Genomic DNA, 17,213 nt, shown 5'->3' on the forward strand with positions numbered 1-17,213 from the left:
AGATCCTAATTGGTATGTCGAATGTTATGTTCCTTTTGATGGCATCCTTTCTTGCCTTGTCTCTCAGATCGTTCACAGCTTTGTGGAAGCTACCTGTGGCGCTGATGTTTAGGCCAAGATATGTATAGTTTTTTGTGTGCTCTAGGGCAACGGTGTCTAGATGGAATTTGTATTTGTGGTTCTGGCGACGATCTTTTTTGGAACACCATTATTTTGGTCTTACTGAGATATACTGTCAGGGCCAAGGTCTGGCAGAATCTGTGCAGAAGATCTAGGTGCTCCTAAATCCTTGGTTGGGGACAGAAGCACCAGATCATCAGCAAACAGTAGACATTTGACTTCAGATTCTAGTAGGGTGAGGGGATGGGGATAGTTTGATTGGGGAAGGTTTGATTCCATCATTGATACCACTTAGCCAACTTGGCTTTGGTTTGTTTTTGTTGATTGGGTTTGTTGTCCTGAACAGTGCTTGAATCCTCAGAAACCAGCGACATGTTTCTTTGAGCTCGTAAGTATCTCTCGTCAATGAATCGTTCAAGCTCTTCAATGGATTCTGAATCATCCAGCGTGTTTGCAGGCAGGTTAAAACAAAAATAACGAAACAATGGATGTATCTTTCCAGACCTGTACCGGCCATCGGTAGATACACCCAATAAAAAAAATTAAAAATGCAACGATTGTGTACTCACTTATGCCAGTAATATTGAAATATTTCCTGCAAACAATTAAAAGCGTGGTTCCTGTTAAAAACGCTGGGTAAAACCTGATCTGAGCCTGCATGCTAAATGAGATAATCATTCTAGAGATAATGTAAAGACATGTCTCACAACACAGACAAAAGTGTACAGAGCTATGATGCCTTTAGCTTGATAACTATTTTGGTGCATATTTTGTACGGCCCATTAACCACATTACATCCCAGTGGTGAAGCTTAATTTGCCAAGACACCATTGTCTCATTAGTGAATATAGGCTTGATGAAAGAGTTCTCAAAGAATTCATATAGTGCTCCTTTAAGGGAGGAATGTTAAGAAAGAATCTAAGTATTAGATTAGAATCATTAGATGTCCTGAGACTTTGTCTGGGACATTCGCCCATGGACTGGGGTGCATTCATTACATCTTGCAATGGAAACCAACAGCGCAAGCAAACAGAGCAAAAGGAACGAAACGGGGAGGGACCTACCTGAATTTGTACAATAGAAACTCTTGTTTTCGTTGCAAAGTGTTTTGCAACAGAATCTGCATAATGAATGCACCCCTGGTGTATATGTACAGAACATTGATTTAGCTTCAATTGAATTTGGTTTTCTTTTTCATGACAAATACACAAACAGCCTATTGAAGAGACTGGAACACAATGTTCCCATCGTGGTCAAGCTCCATCCGAATAATGAGTTCTCTAATGAAAAGCAATAAACAGTGAAGGATTGACTGGAGGATTGTACTGCTTTTTTTTAGGATGATTTAAAATAGCTCCAACATTGACCTAGATAAAGGAATGCCAGTGACAGTGCACTCAGTCAGATCCCATCAGACCCACTGTGATCAGCTGAGTTTCATAATGGTATCAGCAGCACTGAGCACGGCAGCAGCCATCAACTACTGTTCACATACTTAAATAATACAATGTTTTCTCCTCCCTAGAGCTCTCTTTTTGACATGCACAAATATGCATTGTACAATTTGCTGTTACAGTCTGATCTGACAATTTGCTGTTACAGTCTGATCTGACCATTTGTTGTTACCGTCTGATCTGACAATTTGTTGTTACCGTCTGATCTGACAATTTGTTGTTACCGTCTGATCTGACAATTTGTTGCCGTTTACCATAAACTACTGCATTTCCAATATAAGCTGTTCAGTACTCCATCAAGTCATGACACAAATTAAAAACAATCATATTTTTATGACACTAAACTATCGCTATTAAAAGTATGTCTCTCCTCACTTCACAAAAGGTCAACTCTCCAAAAAGCACCATAGCACAAACATACTCAAGACTATACAAAGTGAAACAATTATTAGTAAAGTAGACTACAAAATAAAACTCAACCCACCAGAGTGTGGTCCAACCTTCCAAATATCTTCATTTTCAAACGTTTTAAATTATCCAAGAACATTGGACATGTAAATAGGCAAACACAAATAAAACAGAAAAAAGATCTAATCTAATCAAATGCTCATTGAATAGGCATCTCTGCAGAGTTACAAGTGTCAGTTAAGTCTTCTCTGATCTCTGAACGCTGAAAAATGCTTGGACCGTCAGAGTCCTGCATCGTGCCTAATTCCACTACGCAGACATGTGGATAAATACGCGTAGCCAACTGCTTGCTGCTGTGTGAGGCTTTGGATTAGAGCTTATTATCATACAGCTGCCAATTTCTTTGCGGCACGTCGAACTTAGACTGAAGTCGCTCTTGACCCAGAGACTGGCAGAGTGTTAAAGTAACACCAGAATCCACGCTGCGCTGTTTGGACACTTTACAACTCCTCAAACCTCGGACCCCGTGCACGTTCTGCAGAAGGGGAAAACCAATTGGCAACCAGTTCAGTTAATCAAGCAATCACCACTGAGAAGCTATGAGCCTATTTGCCATGTAGCCGAACAAAGAGTAAACAACCTAAATGCAAGCCACTATAGAACAGCTGTCAGTAGCAGCACATTTACCATTTAGTCTAGCCTACACAATTATGCATGTATACATTTCCAGTTGCCATCAATAATAAAAAAAATCCTTACCATAAACATGTAGATGCCCTTCGAGTAAGCTCACACATGTTATGAAGAAGGGAAGCAAATATTTTCTGCTCTATGATATTAGGTTACTCATACTGTTACAAGGCCCTTCATTACTAATGATATGGCATTATAGAGAACAAATGACTAGCAGTGAATCATCTTTTTTTTTACGCAGTCAGCTAGCCTACCATGTTCAAATCAAAACAGATACCAAATAGCTTACGACACATTTACTTTAGACTACTTTAACTAACTTATTTACTGTTAGAGCTTTGTTTTGTCCCCTAACTTGGGCACCGTAAACTTAGCCTATATGAGCAGATTCTCATCAGGATGCTGGCCAGCAGCAGGGAAGTTTTGGAGGATTGGGAGCTGTGGAATGTGAAAGGGCATCACAGCAGCAGCCTGTGAGATAGTCAAACACAGACTCATGTATATTCATGGCTCTGGTCAGACCTATTTCAACAATTATTAATGGGACCAGATAACTCCAAATGAATCTTACTATTTACAGGTGCAATCCCATTTGTGTTTTATTTGATAAGTCAATTATTGAAATGAGACTATATTTAATTCCATCAATTGCACAATTAGAAAGTGTGTTGCAATCCATGCTGGTGAAAACGGTGAATTCCAGAAGCCATGTTCCTCAGAGGGAAGAGGCCATAGGCTACTGAGTACAGAGCTGTGAGGGGTTAACGATGAGGTTTTGCTCTGATTCTTAGAAGTTGTACAATAATTCTAGAACATATTTATTTCACTTTGAGAAGGAACACGTCATCGTAGCAGTTTTCAATATGAAAGCCCTGGGTCAGAGCCATGCTACATGGGTCGCAGACACTCTGCAGGCTTTCATCCGGACAGACAGCAAGGCACATTATTGACATATTCTTCCATTACCCCTCCCTTGAATATTGGATAGAGACAGACTGCTTGACTGAAATGTTGAGTGTGCAAGATTTTAAAATCATTCTCATCATGAGCACTCTCAGTATCCCTTAGTTAGGAATCTGTTATGTTCCCTTTTCACAAAAACAATATTCCTATCTCTCTGAAATGTCAACGGAGCACTGAGCGTATACCAAGCTTTTTATTTTCAAAATCTTTCCAATTTAATTCAGCTCGTGTCATGCTAAAGTAGCTTTTTGCGACCCGCGGAAACAACTTTTAGGACGACGACCACAACATGTAAAATCCTCAAACATTGTTAGGAGAAACCTGCATCGTTATGTCAACAGAGCTCGGTGGTTATTATCATAAGTATTAGGTTACGAAATCTGACTTATGGATATAATGTTAATGATATGTTAGAGAAAGACCCCACTGAATGATTCAGAACATGAAGAATCATATGTGTCTTGGTACAATGTTTTTATAATATAAGGAGGTGAAATTCCCTCACCAAAGCGCGTTTTCACCCACTGTGGTTGGACAGCCGAGACTACACTAAACAGACTGGGAAGGAACTTTCTGATTCATCACCCACCTGGTGAAGGGAGACATGGCTGCCCCTCACTCTCTGCCAAATGGACCCTGGCCAGGACAGGACAATTGGTGGCACTGATTAGCCAGTCTGTCTGCAACCAGCCAGGATCTTCTTGTCCCATTATGCCTGCGGTATCATCTGCTATTAATTAGCCTTACCAGCCTTAGCCCCACCCACAACACAACAGCCTGCCTGTCCTAATCCTGAACCCACCTGGTTCATTTAGCTCTCCCTACTCTGTTGCCATGGGAAACTGTTACCATGGAACCGAGCCCATATCAGTTATCAGACACAGCAGTAAACTGGAGAAAAATAACTCCAACCTTCTCATTCCCCTAACCACCCATTATAAATCACAGTCCTGCAAAAAGCTGCTAATGCGTGTGATAGCTTAAAAAATATATTACATTTTATATCTGAAATCTGAATATTCAAGTGCTGAAATGTAATTAGGCCTATTTATTTTTTGTGACCAAAATGTTATTTTGTATTTAGCCTAATTCAATAACAAGCTGATGCTAGAGGAACATTAGCCTAGAATGCTGTGTTTGTACGGTAGTAGTGTAGAGCCAGAGTGATGCATGGTGGTTACAAACTACACAGGCAAACTTGGCCAGGACAGAGTTCCTCCATTAAAACCAGTGTTAAAAATGAATAAAACCGCTCAGGGGCTTGACATGTACATGCTTTCTCTGCTCTGTGTACCAGAGAGGTCATAAAGGTGTAAATGTCACACAGTGACAGCACTTTATTCTCCTCTCTGCTTGTACTATGTCAGGGGTACCCCATTGTCTCATGTATGTTTACACAAGGGTTATTTCTCATGTTCAAATGTGACAAGGACAAACAAACCCCTGAGATATTTCACACTTTCAGAGCGGAGTATGACTTTAGCAAGGGAACACAGAAAATGTAGGCTAGACTGCTGCCCGTAGTTGTAAGACCTCTACTGATTTAGCAAATGTTTAAACTGAGATATAAGGTGATGCTTGAAGTGGTGTGATATGAAACACATTTCCCAATACTATAAGATTGAGAACCAATATCTGGTCTGATCTGCACTTTCAGAATAAGTCCATCAATAAGATTCAGCCTTTCTTTGCCTCAGGGAATCTACAACACACACAGAGAACCATTCAGCAGAAAACTTCTGAACAAAACAGAACCAGAGCGATCCACTTCAGAACAAACGATATGCTATACTATCTGACGCCATGCCTATAGCAGTCATACAAAGTTCTGTGGTTCTGATTGCTTCATATACATTACTCAGTGTGCTGTAGTAGGTGTCTGCAGCCCCACACACTAGAGCTTAAGATAACTTCAAAGAGGTTGGCTAACGTGCTCCAATGGCACATCTGAGCTGTTCTGTGCTGTATGTCTGCATGTCTATCACAAGAAGCAGGCAACAGACATGTGAAGTATGACATGTACTCACCTGCATGAGGGTCTGGTAGAACAGATTGCAGCATTGTTGGAGAAACAGCGAGAGCGAGAGGGAGAGAGAGAAGGCAGCGTTATAACATGCAAGAGGGCATTGCAGACCAATGGGGGGGGGTAATACAATAATCTCCATGCTTCATTGTACCTCAGATTATAATCCCATTTATTGGTCTACAACATCTCATCATCTGACTCTAACCACATTCCATCCACAGTTTTTATGCAAGTAAAGTCATACTGTTTACACATAAATCATGACAGCTGTGACGGAAACAGGACGTTTCAGTACAATTTATAAATGGCGACAGATCATTTGTTTGTTCGACATGGTGGGATCTTTTGGTGTCGGTAAAATTAATTATGTGAGAAATGGCGGTGGAAACACATCATTGATATAATAACCATGATATGGAAGTAAACTTGGAGTCACACGATGACATGGTGTGTGGTCCTCCCACTACAACTCAGGAAACCATGCAGTTTAAATCAGGCTACAGATTAAATAAACGATGATCATTCCAAAAAATGTTGAGGGTCTTGTTCTGGTGACATGATGATCGATGCTTGGCTGCCATTTGACAACTAAACATGTTCTCACTCTTATCCAGAATCTCATCATGTAGACGATCCACATAGCCTACCTGCACTGTTTCTGCAAACTGTTGGCTAGAACGCATGTACCAAAACCAGAGTTGGCACATTTGCTATTTAACGCAACAGTTATCGGTAGAGTTGAAAAAGGCGATGGGCACAAATTGAACATTTGATTTTTATTTGGTACATGAAAACGTAAGCGAAAAGGTACATTTTGTGTCCACTACCTCAGTTTGGTGGAAACATACCACTGGTTTTTAGAATATTCACATGAAAATCTGGATGGAAACCTAGCTACTATCTGATATTTGAGCTCTTCTTTAAAATGACCAGCCGTATAAAAGCATAGCCTACATTTTACCTGTGATCAGATGCTGACATGATTCTCACAGGCATCAAACTAACACAAACAACCACTTGCCAGTGGAATGTGTTAGTTTGATGCTTGTGTTTAGAAGCACTGGTCAGATCAATAACTTCTGGGCCCACATCCATTCTGCACTCTCCTGTTTGTCTGTCTGCAGACTACAGTCAGTGGCCTGGTGTGAGTGTGGTTTCCAGGGCTGCTTGCCTGGTAGTCTGCGGGCAGATGGACAGATGGCTACTGATCCTTCCTGAGGTAAATTAGTATTGTTCCTGGGGCTCTGGACCCTGAGACTGGACCCTATAGTGTCTCATTCATATGGAGATCATGAGGAACTCAGGAAGTCCCAATCAACAGGCCAGGGATTATACTTTCACAACCAGGACAGGACTAGCCTGGTCCCAGATCTGTTTGGGATGTCTTTCCTACGGTCATTGTTGTAGGAGTTGGCAGGACAGCATAAACAAATACGGACAGACAGGACAGACGTCCTGAGTGTTGAGGAACTATTGCCTTATGTGTTTGTTTCCCACATTTGACATGTCATGAAATGGAAAGTTCTTAATAAGAGCTCAACTAAAATTACGCTCTTGAAATAAAAAAAATTCACAGCAAATGACAGCAAACAGACAGGTACATTTGTCAGTAAATATAGCATTGCACAGGGGACCTGCATCTGCGACCAAAACAATCTGTGAAAACACTAAAATAACATCAGAGACTATGACAGAGAGAACACACATTTCAATTGTCAGCATTTTACTGCATTTAAAAAACACAGTTAGGGCCACAAATCCCAATGATTAGCTAGCCTAGCATATACCAAAAGTGCTGAGCATTGTTATTTACAGTAGACACAACTGGGATTATTAGCCTCTTAAAGCACTTCATTCTGCCTGATTTAACAGTTTAAATCAATGACCGGCCTTTCTGAGACAGACTAATCAAAACGCTCACCAGTCTCCTTCCTAATCCCCCAGTCATAGCAGAAGACAGTCAGAGCCAGGTGGTGGACTCACTGGACTGGAGGGAGCTCTGACGTGTAATGTCTGCCCTAAAACACAGCCAAACTCCCAGCCAAACCCCAGTACAGACATGGCCAACTCACAGAAGACTAGCCTAGACCTAGCCTACACCTCTTCCATCATTATCAAGCCATACATGTATGGTGCATGGCAACGATAGAGGAGTCATGGCTATGGCACATATAGTACGGCAGTGCTTCCCCAATCCAGTTCTCCAGTACCCCCAACAGCACACATTTTTGTTGTATCCCCAGATAAACTCACCTGATTCAACTCATTTAGGGCTTGATGATTAGTTGACAAATTGAATCAGGTGTGCTTATCTGAGGCTACAACAGAATTGTGTGCTTTTGGGGGTACTGAAGGACTGGAGTTGGGAGCCACTGCAGTATGGGACCAGAGGGGTATACTATAAATTAGGATCAATGAGTTAGCCCGCTAACGTTGACAAGCAAACAGAAATAACTACTGATCTTCTGGTTCGTCATAAAAGCGAAACCAAGACATGTGTTCTTGTTTGTTGAATCAATTAGATCGTGCCCATTTCAAGCTTATTTTTTGGCTGACGCCTTGATCCTGTTTTTTCGTATACCCTACAGGCTAGCAAAGTCAGTCCCAGACCCAGACCTCGCCAACTTCCATAGGAAAGGGAGAAAGGTGAAATAGCTGCTTGCTTACCCTCTGCTGTATGGTGGCGTGCTTGTGTTCCATATCTCTCTTCTCCATGGCCGAGTCAATCACCAACTGATCCAACTGGAAACGAGATGAAAAAAACACACTCAGATGAGGATGGTCACATAGCTGAGATGTGTGGGTAGAGAAGAGGTTAAGCCAAGGAATATCCATGGAAGCGCTTCATTTTAAGCATGGGCAAGAGTGATGCTCAGCAATTGACTACAGCACTTTCAACTACCAGAGCCCAAACGCAATGACGTGTGAGAGGCCAATGTTTTGTAATGAAGCACTGACTCAGGACTGTTTCACTATTCAGCATACTGTACATGTATTCTACCTGACAGGATACTATGCTGCTGAAGTCTTTCACTAACACTGTATCTGCTACGTCGACCACCCAGCACATTCAGGGATGTTTTAACAGATAATGTCAGAAGTTTCCCCACAGTCAAATCAGATCGCAAATGCACTGTTATGTAAACAGACAGCACAGCACCTGACAGAGCATCCATTGGTGATGCAACTCTGCCTGGGTCGATATTTCCAATCAGAACCAATCTAATACCAATCAGGACGCAGGGGCTAACAGCACAGCAGTAGGCTGGCTGCGGCTCTGGATGAGGATGGTGAGGGAGGTGGTGAAGCTCACCTCAGCAGCCAGCTTCTTCATGTAGGGGTCAATCTCATCCAGCAGGTTGTAACCCTGCTGAAAGAGGGAGTACTGGGCATGCATGAAGGATAGCATCTACAGGGGACAGACAGGAGAAAATAAGCAATACATTATTGTTGTGTTTTTAAAAACAACAAAACACTCCCTCTACAGCACGGTACTCTATAGTGATGGATCGGACGTTAAGGGCACTTACAGCATCTAGGATCTCAAACTTCTTCTTGGCTTGAAGGACGTTGATCTGCAAGAGGGGAAGAGGTGAGTAACAGTCTTATCTGATACTACTGTGCATTGAAACATCTCCCTCTTGTGGACAATAGATACATCTCACTGTTGTCAGTATAGTGACCAACAATATATGACATTTGTGTCCTGCAGTCCTGCCTGTCTCTCAGTTTGTTGTATGTTATCAACTAAATCACATGAAATCAACATGATACTGTGATGCTCTATATATGAACTAATCATGGTCATCATGTTGGCATTTTAGGGATAAAACAAAGAATTCAGACATTCAGCTCATTGGCTATCTTAAAAAGAACGATGCAAACCTAAATGAGATATTGCGCTACATTTGAGAGGTCTCTAGAATAAACCTTCAGACACACCCATGACCTTCTCTGCCTTCAGCCACTTTCAATTAAAACCAAACAGGGTCACACAGACACACACACACACACACACTCCAAATTAGAGCAGAGAGGACGTTAGTGCCGGCAGACACAATACATAATGCAGACAAAGGAAGCTACAGCGATCACACCACATCAGTCACTCTGTTCCCAGAGGCAAATTGAGTAACTGTCTAGAGACAGAGGAGACAACATGTGGGCATGCCAAGCTATAACCATGCTGAGATACAATGTGTGAACTACAATTTCCTGACTCTGAAAACAATGCCCATATGAAGGGCACATTGACTGTACCAACATCTTAAAGGGTCTGCCAGTGAATTCACCAACCCTATTCCCTCTTGTAGGCAATGAACTATTCTATTCTATTCTATTCTATTCTATTCTATTCTAGACCTACATGATCCAAAGGGATCTATCGGAGTCCGTGTATGACTCTGGTTATGTTGTCTGTCTCACCTGAAGTACGTAGTCGAGGGCCAGGTGTCTGAAGCACTTCCTGGTAATACTGAGTGTTCCGGTGGCCTCTTCCACCTCGTGGGGCTTGTTCCTGGGAGCCTGGGCGTTCTTCACCTGGGCTATCTCCATGTCCTCACGCATGCGGTCAAATTGCTTCTTGGTCTCTTTGAACTTACGGACATCTCTGACAATGAGACAGTGAGATTGGGTTTAACAAGAGACACTTCATGTGATTCCTTTAGTTGTACCTGACCAGATAACAGGGGTAAGTGGAACACATTGTTGGGAATGACAATACTGTTTGTGGTTGACAGATTCACCAAGGACTGGTATGTTGAATACATGGTTGAAAATGAAAATACTGTTTGTGGTTGGACCATTCACCAAGGAGAATTAAGTTCGTTAGATACGCGTGTTCCTTATTCTCCCTTCCAGTTCACCCCAGCTTTTCCTGGGAGGTTAAGACAGAAACAGGACCAGGGCCATAACCCCTGACTTTTCCCAAGTAAAAGGCCCTGAGACTGGGGATAGTCTGTCTGCTTCACACCTATGATGTTGTCCACCAACACCATAAATCAGTAAAGCTTCCAGGCCAAACAAGGAGGCGTTGGGGGTGTGAGAAATGGTCTCAAGCTACATAGTTATATAGGAGGGACAGCATGAGACAACGTTGTTTTAAACTTACTCTTTCACAAAGTTGTGCAGCTGCTGCTTCACAGATCTCTGGGCTTGATCGAACAGAATCTGAAACACAAAAGGAGCTTCCATTAGCATGTGTTGGTCACAAATGTGGAGTTAGAGGTTTTGAGCATGTATGTAACTTATTTTGTGTCCACAAATGTAGGTCCTGAGAAGTTTCTGATTTTACAGTGCTGTTGATCATCCTTCAGTAACATACAATCTCAACCAACAGGGGGCGATACAGGACTGGATTTATAACATGAATTCTCAAATTAATTCAATGCAAATACAAATTGAGATCACCCTTTCCACGCACACAAGTACTGTGAGACGAATAACACACGTGCTGACAAACACACTCACATACACTACACCACAAATCCTCTCTTTCATTCAAAATCCCATTTACTCTCTTATTCTAAGGATATTCAGTGATTGCTGTTTTTCATTTTTATAATCATAATAGTTCATATAATCACAATTCAGCTTTCACATCAATACATGCCATGCTGCGGCTGCAGTAAAATAGGTTACTGGGGCAGGGAGGGAGGGAGGGAGATAAGGAGAGGGAGGGGAGGAAGGGAGCGAGAGAGGGAAATGGATGGGAGGAAGGGAGCGAGAGAGGGAAAGGGAGAGGAGGAAGGGAGCGAGAGAGGGAAATGGATGGGAGGAAGGGAGCGAGAGAGGGAAATGGATGGGAGGAAGGGAGCGAGAGAGGGAAATGGATGGGAGGAAGGGAGCGAGAGAGGGAAATGGATGGGAGGAAGGGAGCGAGAGAGGGAAATGGATGGGAGGAAGGGAGCGAGAGAGGGAAATGGATGGGAGGAAGGGAGCAAGAGCCGGAAAGGGAGGGGAGGGGATGAAGGGAGTGAGAGAGGGAGGGGAGGAAGGGAACGAGAGAGTGAGGGAGGGGAGGAAGGGAACGAGAGAGTGAGGGAGGGGAGGAAGGGCGTGAGAGAGGGGAGGAAGGGACCGAGAGAGGGAAAGGGAGGGGAGGAAGAGAGAGAGTGAAGAGAGGCTTTGGGTACAAATGTGACGGCACTACTGAATCTTTACCACAGCTACAGAACAGTACATGGTGAAGAGAGCAAATTGTTATTTTCTGGCTTTGCCCATAACACAATTGAATTTGATGTCCGTGTTTAGCGATTAGCAGGGTTAGGTCAGAGGTAGGGTGGATGGTGGCCCATCCTCTCTCCGATTGAGGGACAGAGTGATTGGCAGCTGGGAGATCTGGCTGTGTCCGGATTAGAAAGCAGATTTGGTATGAATTTTAGGAGACCATGTAAAGTGGGTTGACCAAAGTAAACCCTCCTTAACCACATACAGTAACTATGGCACATGATTTGAACACAGCATTGAGTGATCTTAGTACACGGGAAATAACATACCTGTGGATCAACAATGACATCACAAGATAACCTTATTAAGACTTTAAGACCACATACGTCAGCATGGCAAACCTAACACCACCATGAGCCATGTCATTTTGATCAATTAAGACCAGAAGTTGGAACCACAATGCCACAGAGTACTGATGTAAATCACAAGGTATTTACACTGTTTTATTACTCTATAAACTTCACTGGGTCCAAATAAGGCAAGAGAGAGAGGAGAAAGAGAGAGAAAGAAAAGAGTGAGAGAAACAGATGGAGAGAGTGAGATAACGAGAGAGAGAGAGCAGAGAAAGAAGGAGAGAAAGAGGTAGAGAGAGGGGTGCAACAGAACAGTCCTTCCTGTTGGAAGTGTAGTGTGTTTCTCCCATCAGGTCAGGATCTAGCGCTCCACTTGATTAGCAAACGAAGGAATTCCTTTTTTTTTTTTTTACACGAGAGTCTACCTTATCGAACCAGCCATGAATAAATATGCTAATCAGAGGGTTAGGCCTCTGCTTTTTATGCTTCTGGCCCTTCTAAAGGTTTGTAGGATCGCTCTCAAATGAAGCGGTGTCTTAGGAGGCGGACGCCGACCACCCTTTGTCAATGTAAATCAGCAGCGCTTGGCAAGGCAGAGGGAAAACACTAAACAGCTACATCTCTCTCTCTCTGTCGCTGTGTGTGGGCGATTGTTCTGCTTTGTCTTATCTAAGATAATAAGCTACAAAACAGCAAGTGAGAATTAATCTTGTGCAACCAAGAAATCTCCCAGACACGTGGATAATTAAAATCCAAATCAACAAGGCCTGTAGGGCCTGGACATAAACACTAGTGATTGACAGAGTGAACACCCTCATGGGATGTCCATCTGACATGTTGATGGATAGCCTGGGGGAGGGTTGAAGTGGCTGCTTGCTCTGCGTCAGTAACCCACAGAGTTTTAACTAGAGGTTTGTAGTTAACATGCCTCCAGGTTGCTCACTGTGTGTGCTTGTGTGTGTGTGCATGTGTGTGTGTGTGTGTGTGTGTGTGTGTGTGTGTAGACTGGACACAGAAAAGTGCTGAGGGGTTTCCTAGCCCAGCCTGGCTCAGCGGTAGGGTTGTGTTGTGCAGCCTCGGGCATCCCTGGGCTGCATTGCGGCAACAGCAGCCTGTGGTGACAGCAGTCTGTGTGTAGCTGTTTTGTGGTGACAGCAGCCTGTGGTCACAGCAGTCTGTGTGTAGCTGCATTGTGGTGACAGCAGCCTGTGTGTAGCTGCTTTGTGGTGACAGCAGCCTGTGTGTAGCTGCTTTGTGGTGACAGCAGCCTGTGTGTAGCTGCTTTGTGGTGACAGCAGCCTGTGTGTAGCTGCTTTGTGGTGACAGCAGCCTGTGTGTAGCTGCTTTGTGTAGCTGCTTTGTGGTGACAGCAGCCTGTGTGTAGCTGCTTTGTGGTGACAGCAGCCTGTGTGTAGCTGCTTTGTGGTGACAGCAGCCTGTGTGTAGCTGCTTTGTGGTGACAGCAGCCTGTGTGTAGCTGCTTTGTGGTGACAGCAGCCTGTGTGTAGCTGCTTTGTGGTGACAGCAGCCTGTGTGTAGCTGCTTTGTGGTGACAGCAGCCTGTGTGTAGCTGCTTTGTGGTGACAGCAGCCTGTGTGTAGCTGCTTTGTGGTGACAGCAGCCTGTGTGTAGCTGCATTGTGGTGACAGCAGCCTGTGTGTAGCTGCATTGTGGTGACAGCAGCCTGTGTGTAGCTGCTTTGTGGTGACAGCAGCCTGTGTGTAGCTGCATTGTGGTGACAGCAGCCTGTGTGTAGCTGCATTGTGGTGACAGCAGCCTGTGTGTGTGGAGTCAGAGCGGCTGGAGATATATTGTCTTAATTAGGCCAAGATGACACAGGTGCTCCCTGTGTGAGGAAAGAGAGAGAGACTGTCGCCTGCCGACTGGGGAGAGGTTCACGGATCCATCTACCAAGACAGAAACAGGGGTGGTAGAGTTTCTACGGACTAGAAGAACAGGGAAATACCAAGACAGAAACAGGGGTGGTGGATAGAGTTTCTACGGACTAGAAGAACAGGGAAATACCAAGACAGAAACAGGGGTGGTGGATAGAGTTTCTACGGACTAGAAGAACAGGGAAATACCAAGACAGAAACAGGGGTGGTGGATAGAGTTTCTACGGACTAGAAGAACAGGGAAATGTAAAACACATATCCTGTATGTCTTGACAGTAGACATTTAGAACCAGGGTATACACAATGGGATCACAACAGCACTTAGCATAGGCATGTTGGGACAGGGGGATATTTGTTCCAATCATATAAGGTCAGATACCTTCCACCCACTCTGTCTGCACCAAGCAATCCGACCCCTACTGTACTTAGCTAGCTTAATCTATTTGCAGTGAAATGCTGTGTAAACTAGAGGTCGACCGATAAATCGTCATGGCCGATTAATTCGGGACGATTTCAAGTTTTTATAACAATCATAACAAACCACCTATTATGCGAGTGCAGCAAGGAGCCAAGGTAAGTTGCTAGCTAGCATTAAACTTACCTTATAAAAAACAATCAATCAATCTTCACATAATCACTAGTTACCTACACATAGTTGATGACATTACTAGGTTAACTAGCTTGTCCTGCATTGCATATAGTCAATGCGGTGCATGTTAATTTATCATCGAATCACAGCCTACTTTGCCAAACGGGTGATGATTTAACAAAAGCACAATCGTTGCACGAATGTACCTAACCATAAACATCAATGCCTTTCTTAAAATCAACACACAGAAGTATATTTTTTTAAACCTGCATATTTAGTTAAAAGAAATCCAGGTTAGCATGCAATATTAAACTAGGGAAATTGTGTCACTTCTCTTGCGTTCATTGCACGCAGAGTCAGGGTATATGCAACAGCTTGTGCTCGTTGCAAACTAATTTGCCAGAATTGTACATAATTATGGCATAACATTGAAGGTTGTGTAATGTAACAGCAATATTTAGACTTACGGTTGCCACCCGTTCCATGTATTTCACTGAAAGAAAAACCTTTTGTTTTCAAAATTATAGTTTCCATATTAATGACCAAAGGCTCGTATTTCTGTGTGTTTATTATATTATAATTAAGTCTATGATTTGATATTTGATAGAGCAGTCTGACTGAGCGGTGGTAGGCAGCAGCAGGCTCGTAAGCATTCATTCAAACAGCACTTTCCTGCGTTTGCCAGCAGCTCTTCGCAATGCTTGAAGCACAGCGCTGTTTATGACTTCAAGCCTATCAACTCCCGAGATTAGGCTGGTAATACTATAGTGCCTATAAGAACATCCAATAGTCAAAGGTATATGACATACAAACGGAATAGAGAGAAATAGTCCTATAAATTCCTATAATAACTACAACCTAAAACTTCTTAACTGGGAATATTGAAGACTCATGTTAAAAGGAACCACCAGTGTTGTATAGCACACTGTATTACTTATACAACTAATATAAGAACAGGACATGATACGGGAGTAGAAATTAACGTGGGCATTGTTTAATGCGTTTCACAGGACGAACATCCCAAGCATTTCAACGTAGGTAAGCAAGGGGGGGTTACAGGTGCCCTAAAGGGACAAAACTAGAATATCAATACACAACATATTCCTCCCCCTTTACCTTTGATGACTCATAAGGAAAAAGTAAATATTCACTGTTTTGCCTATTGTTTTCTTTTTAATAAGTTCTCTTAATGTAAATAAATTAACTTTTTCAGAATAACCTTTTCTAAACTAGGGATAGAGGGTAGACTGCCTCAGTCCCCAGACTTAACCCTGGGGTGTATTCTGCCCCAATGTCGGAGGTTAGTCTGAACTAAGTTGTCAACCTGTCAGGGTTGTCTTTCTCTTGCAGGGTAATGACGACGTACAGGTGAGTCTACAGTCACATTATCACTGAGTCTCAGTGGTGATGGTGTATGCCCAGACTGGGGTGCAACAGTACCCTGAGTAGGCACTCTGGGTGGTTCAGGTGAGTCTGGAGCACTTTCTACATTTGTAGGTTGCTGCAGTGGATGTTCAGGTGATAGCTCATAGTCATGGTAGTTCTCCAGTAGCTGACCTTGGTTTGTCACTTGACATGAGTCCTCTCTGAGGTTGGTTCCTGGCAACAGTTGATCCACGTGTCTCCTCCAGATGATGTTTTCCGGTGTGTGAACCGTGTAGGACACAGGCCCTGTTTGTGCAACCACTGTGGCTGGTATCCACTTTGGACCTTTGCAGTAGTTCCGAGCAAGAACTCTCTCTCCAGCTATGAAGCTTCTGTCTTTTGCTTTGCTCCGTTTCTCCACCTGTGCTCTCTGTTGTGTCTGTACAACCTGTTTCATCTTTGGAGGTCTCAGGAGGTCGAGTCGCATGCGAAGCTGTCTTTTCATCATGGCTGACGCGGGTGCCACTTTGGTTGTAGCGTGGGGAGTGTTTCTGTAGGTTAACAGGAAGGTGTTTAGATGCCTATTGAGAGAGCCGTTCCCTTGTGATGATTTAAAAGCTTGCTTCATCGTTTGGACAAACCTTTCAGCGAGGCGTTCGTTGCAGGGTGATACGGCGCTGACTTGATGTGCTGAATTCCATTTGCTTCCATGAATGACCGGAACTCTTCAGACACCAGTTGGGGGCCATTATCACTAACGAGTTGCGTTGGCAAGCCGAAGCGACTGAAGATTGACCGTAGCTCTTCCATGGTTCTCTCCGCTGAGGTGCTCTTCATCACTGTGACCTCAGGCCATTTGCTGTGTGCGTCAACTACGACTAAGAACATACGATCCTCCAGCGGGCCTGCATAGTCTATGTGAACTCGCTGCCAAGGCTCCTCTGGGAAGTCCCATGGGTGTAGTGGCGCTAGCTGAGGCATGTTCCTCATCTTTTGACATGCAGAACATGACTTGACCTTGTCTTCGATAGCTGCATCCAGACCTGGCCACCAAAAGTAGCTGCGTGCAATCTCCTTCATTTGCACCATGCCACAGTGCCCTGAATGGAGTTCTTCAAGCACCTGCCTTCTCAGTGGCGGCAGTATGGTGACTCGAAAACCCCATAGCAAGAATCCAAA

General features: G+C 43.5%; 1 protein-coding gene across 2 annotated transcripts in view; it reads right to left on the minus strand.

The window, feature by feature from the left end:
• LOC115165613 (arf-GAP with coiled-coil, ANK repeat and PH domain-containing protein 3-like) overlaps positions 1 to 17,213 on the minus strand; it is a 108,629-nt gene that overhangs the window by 20,728 nt on the left and 70,688 nt on the right. For both annotated transcript variants that reach the window (XM_029718837.1, XM_029718836.1), the window contains 6 exons: positions 10,775 to 10,833; positions 10,090 to 10,273; positions 9,195 to 9,239; positions 8,978 to 9,073; positions 8,332 to 8,406; positions 5,666 to 5,677 (listed from right to left, as the gene is read on the minus strand). In XM_029718837.1, the coding sequence (XP_029574697.1) occupies positions 5,666 to 5,677; positions 8,332 to 8,406; positions 8,978 to 9,073; positions 9,195 to 9,239; positions 10,090 to 10,273; positions 10,775 to 10,833 (471 nt within the window). The remainder of the gene's footprint in view (positions 1 to 5,665; positions 5,678 to 8,331; positions 8,407 to 8,977; positions 9,074 to 9,194; positions 9,240 to 10,089; positions 10,274 to 10,774; positions 10,834 to 17,213) is intronic.

Source organism: Salmo trutta, chromosome 28 (genome assembly GCF_901001165.1).
Source record: "Salmo trutta chromosome 28, fSalTru1.1, whole genome shotgun sequence".
In the NCBI taxonomy this organism is placed as follows: Eukaryota; Metazoa; Chordata; class Actinopteri; order Salmoniformes; family Salmonidae; genus Salmo; species Salmo trutta.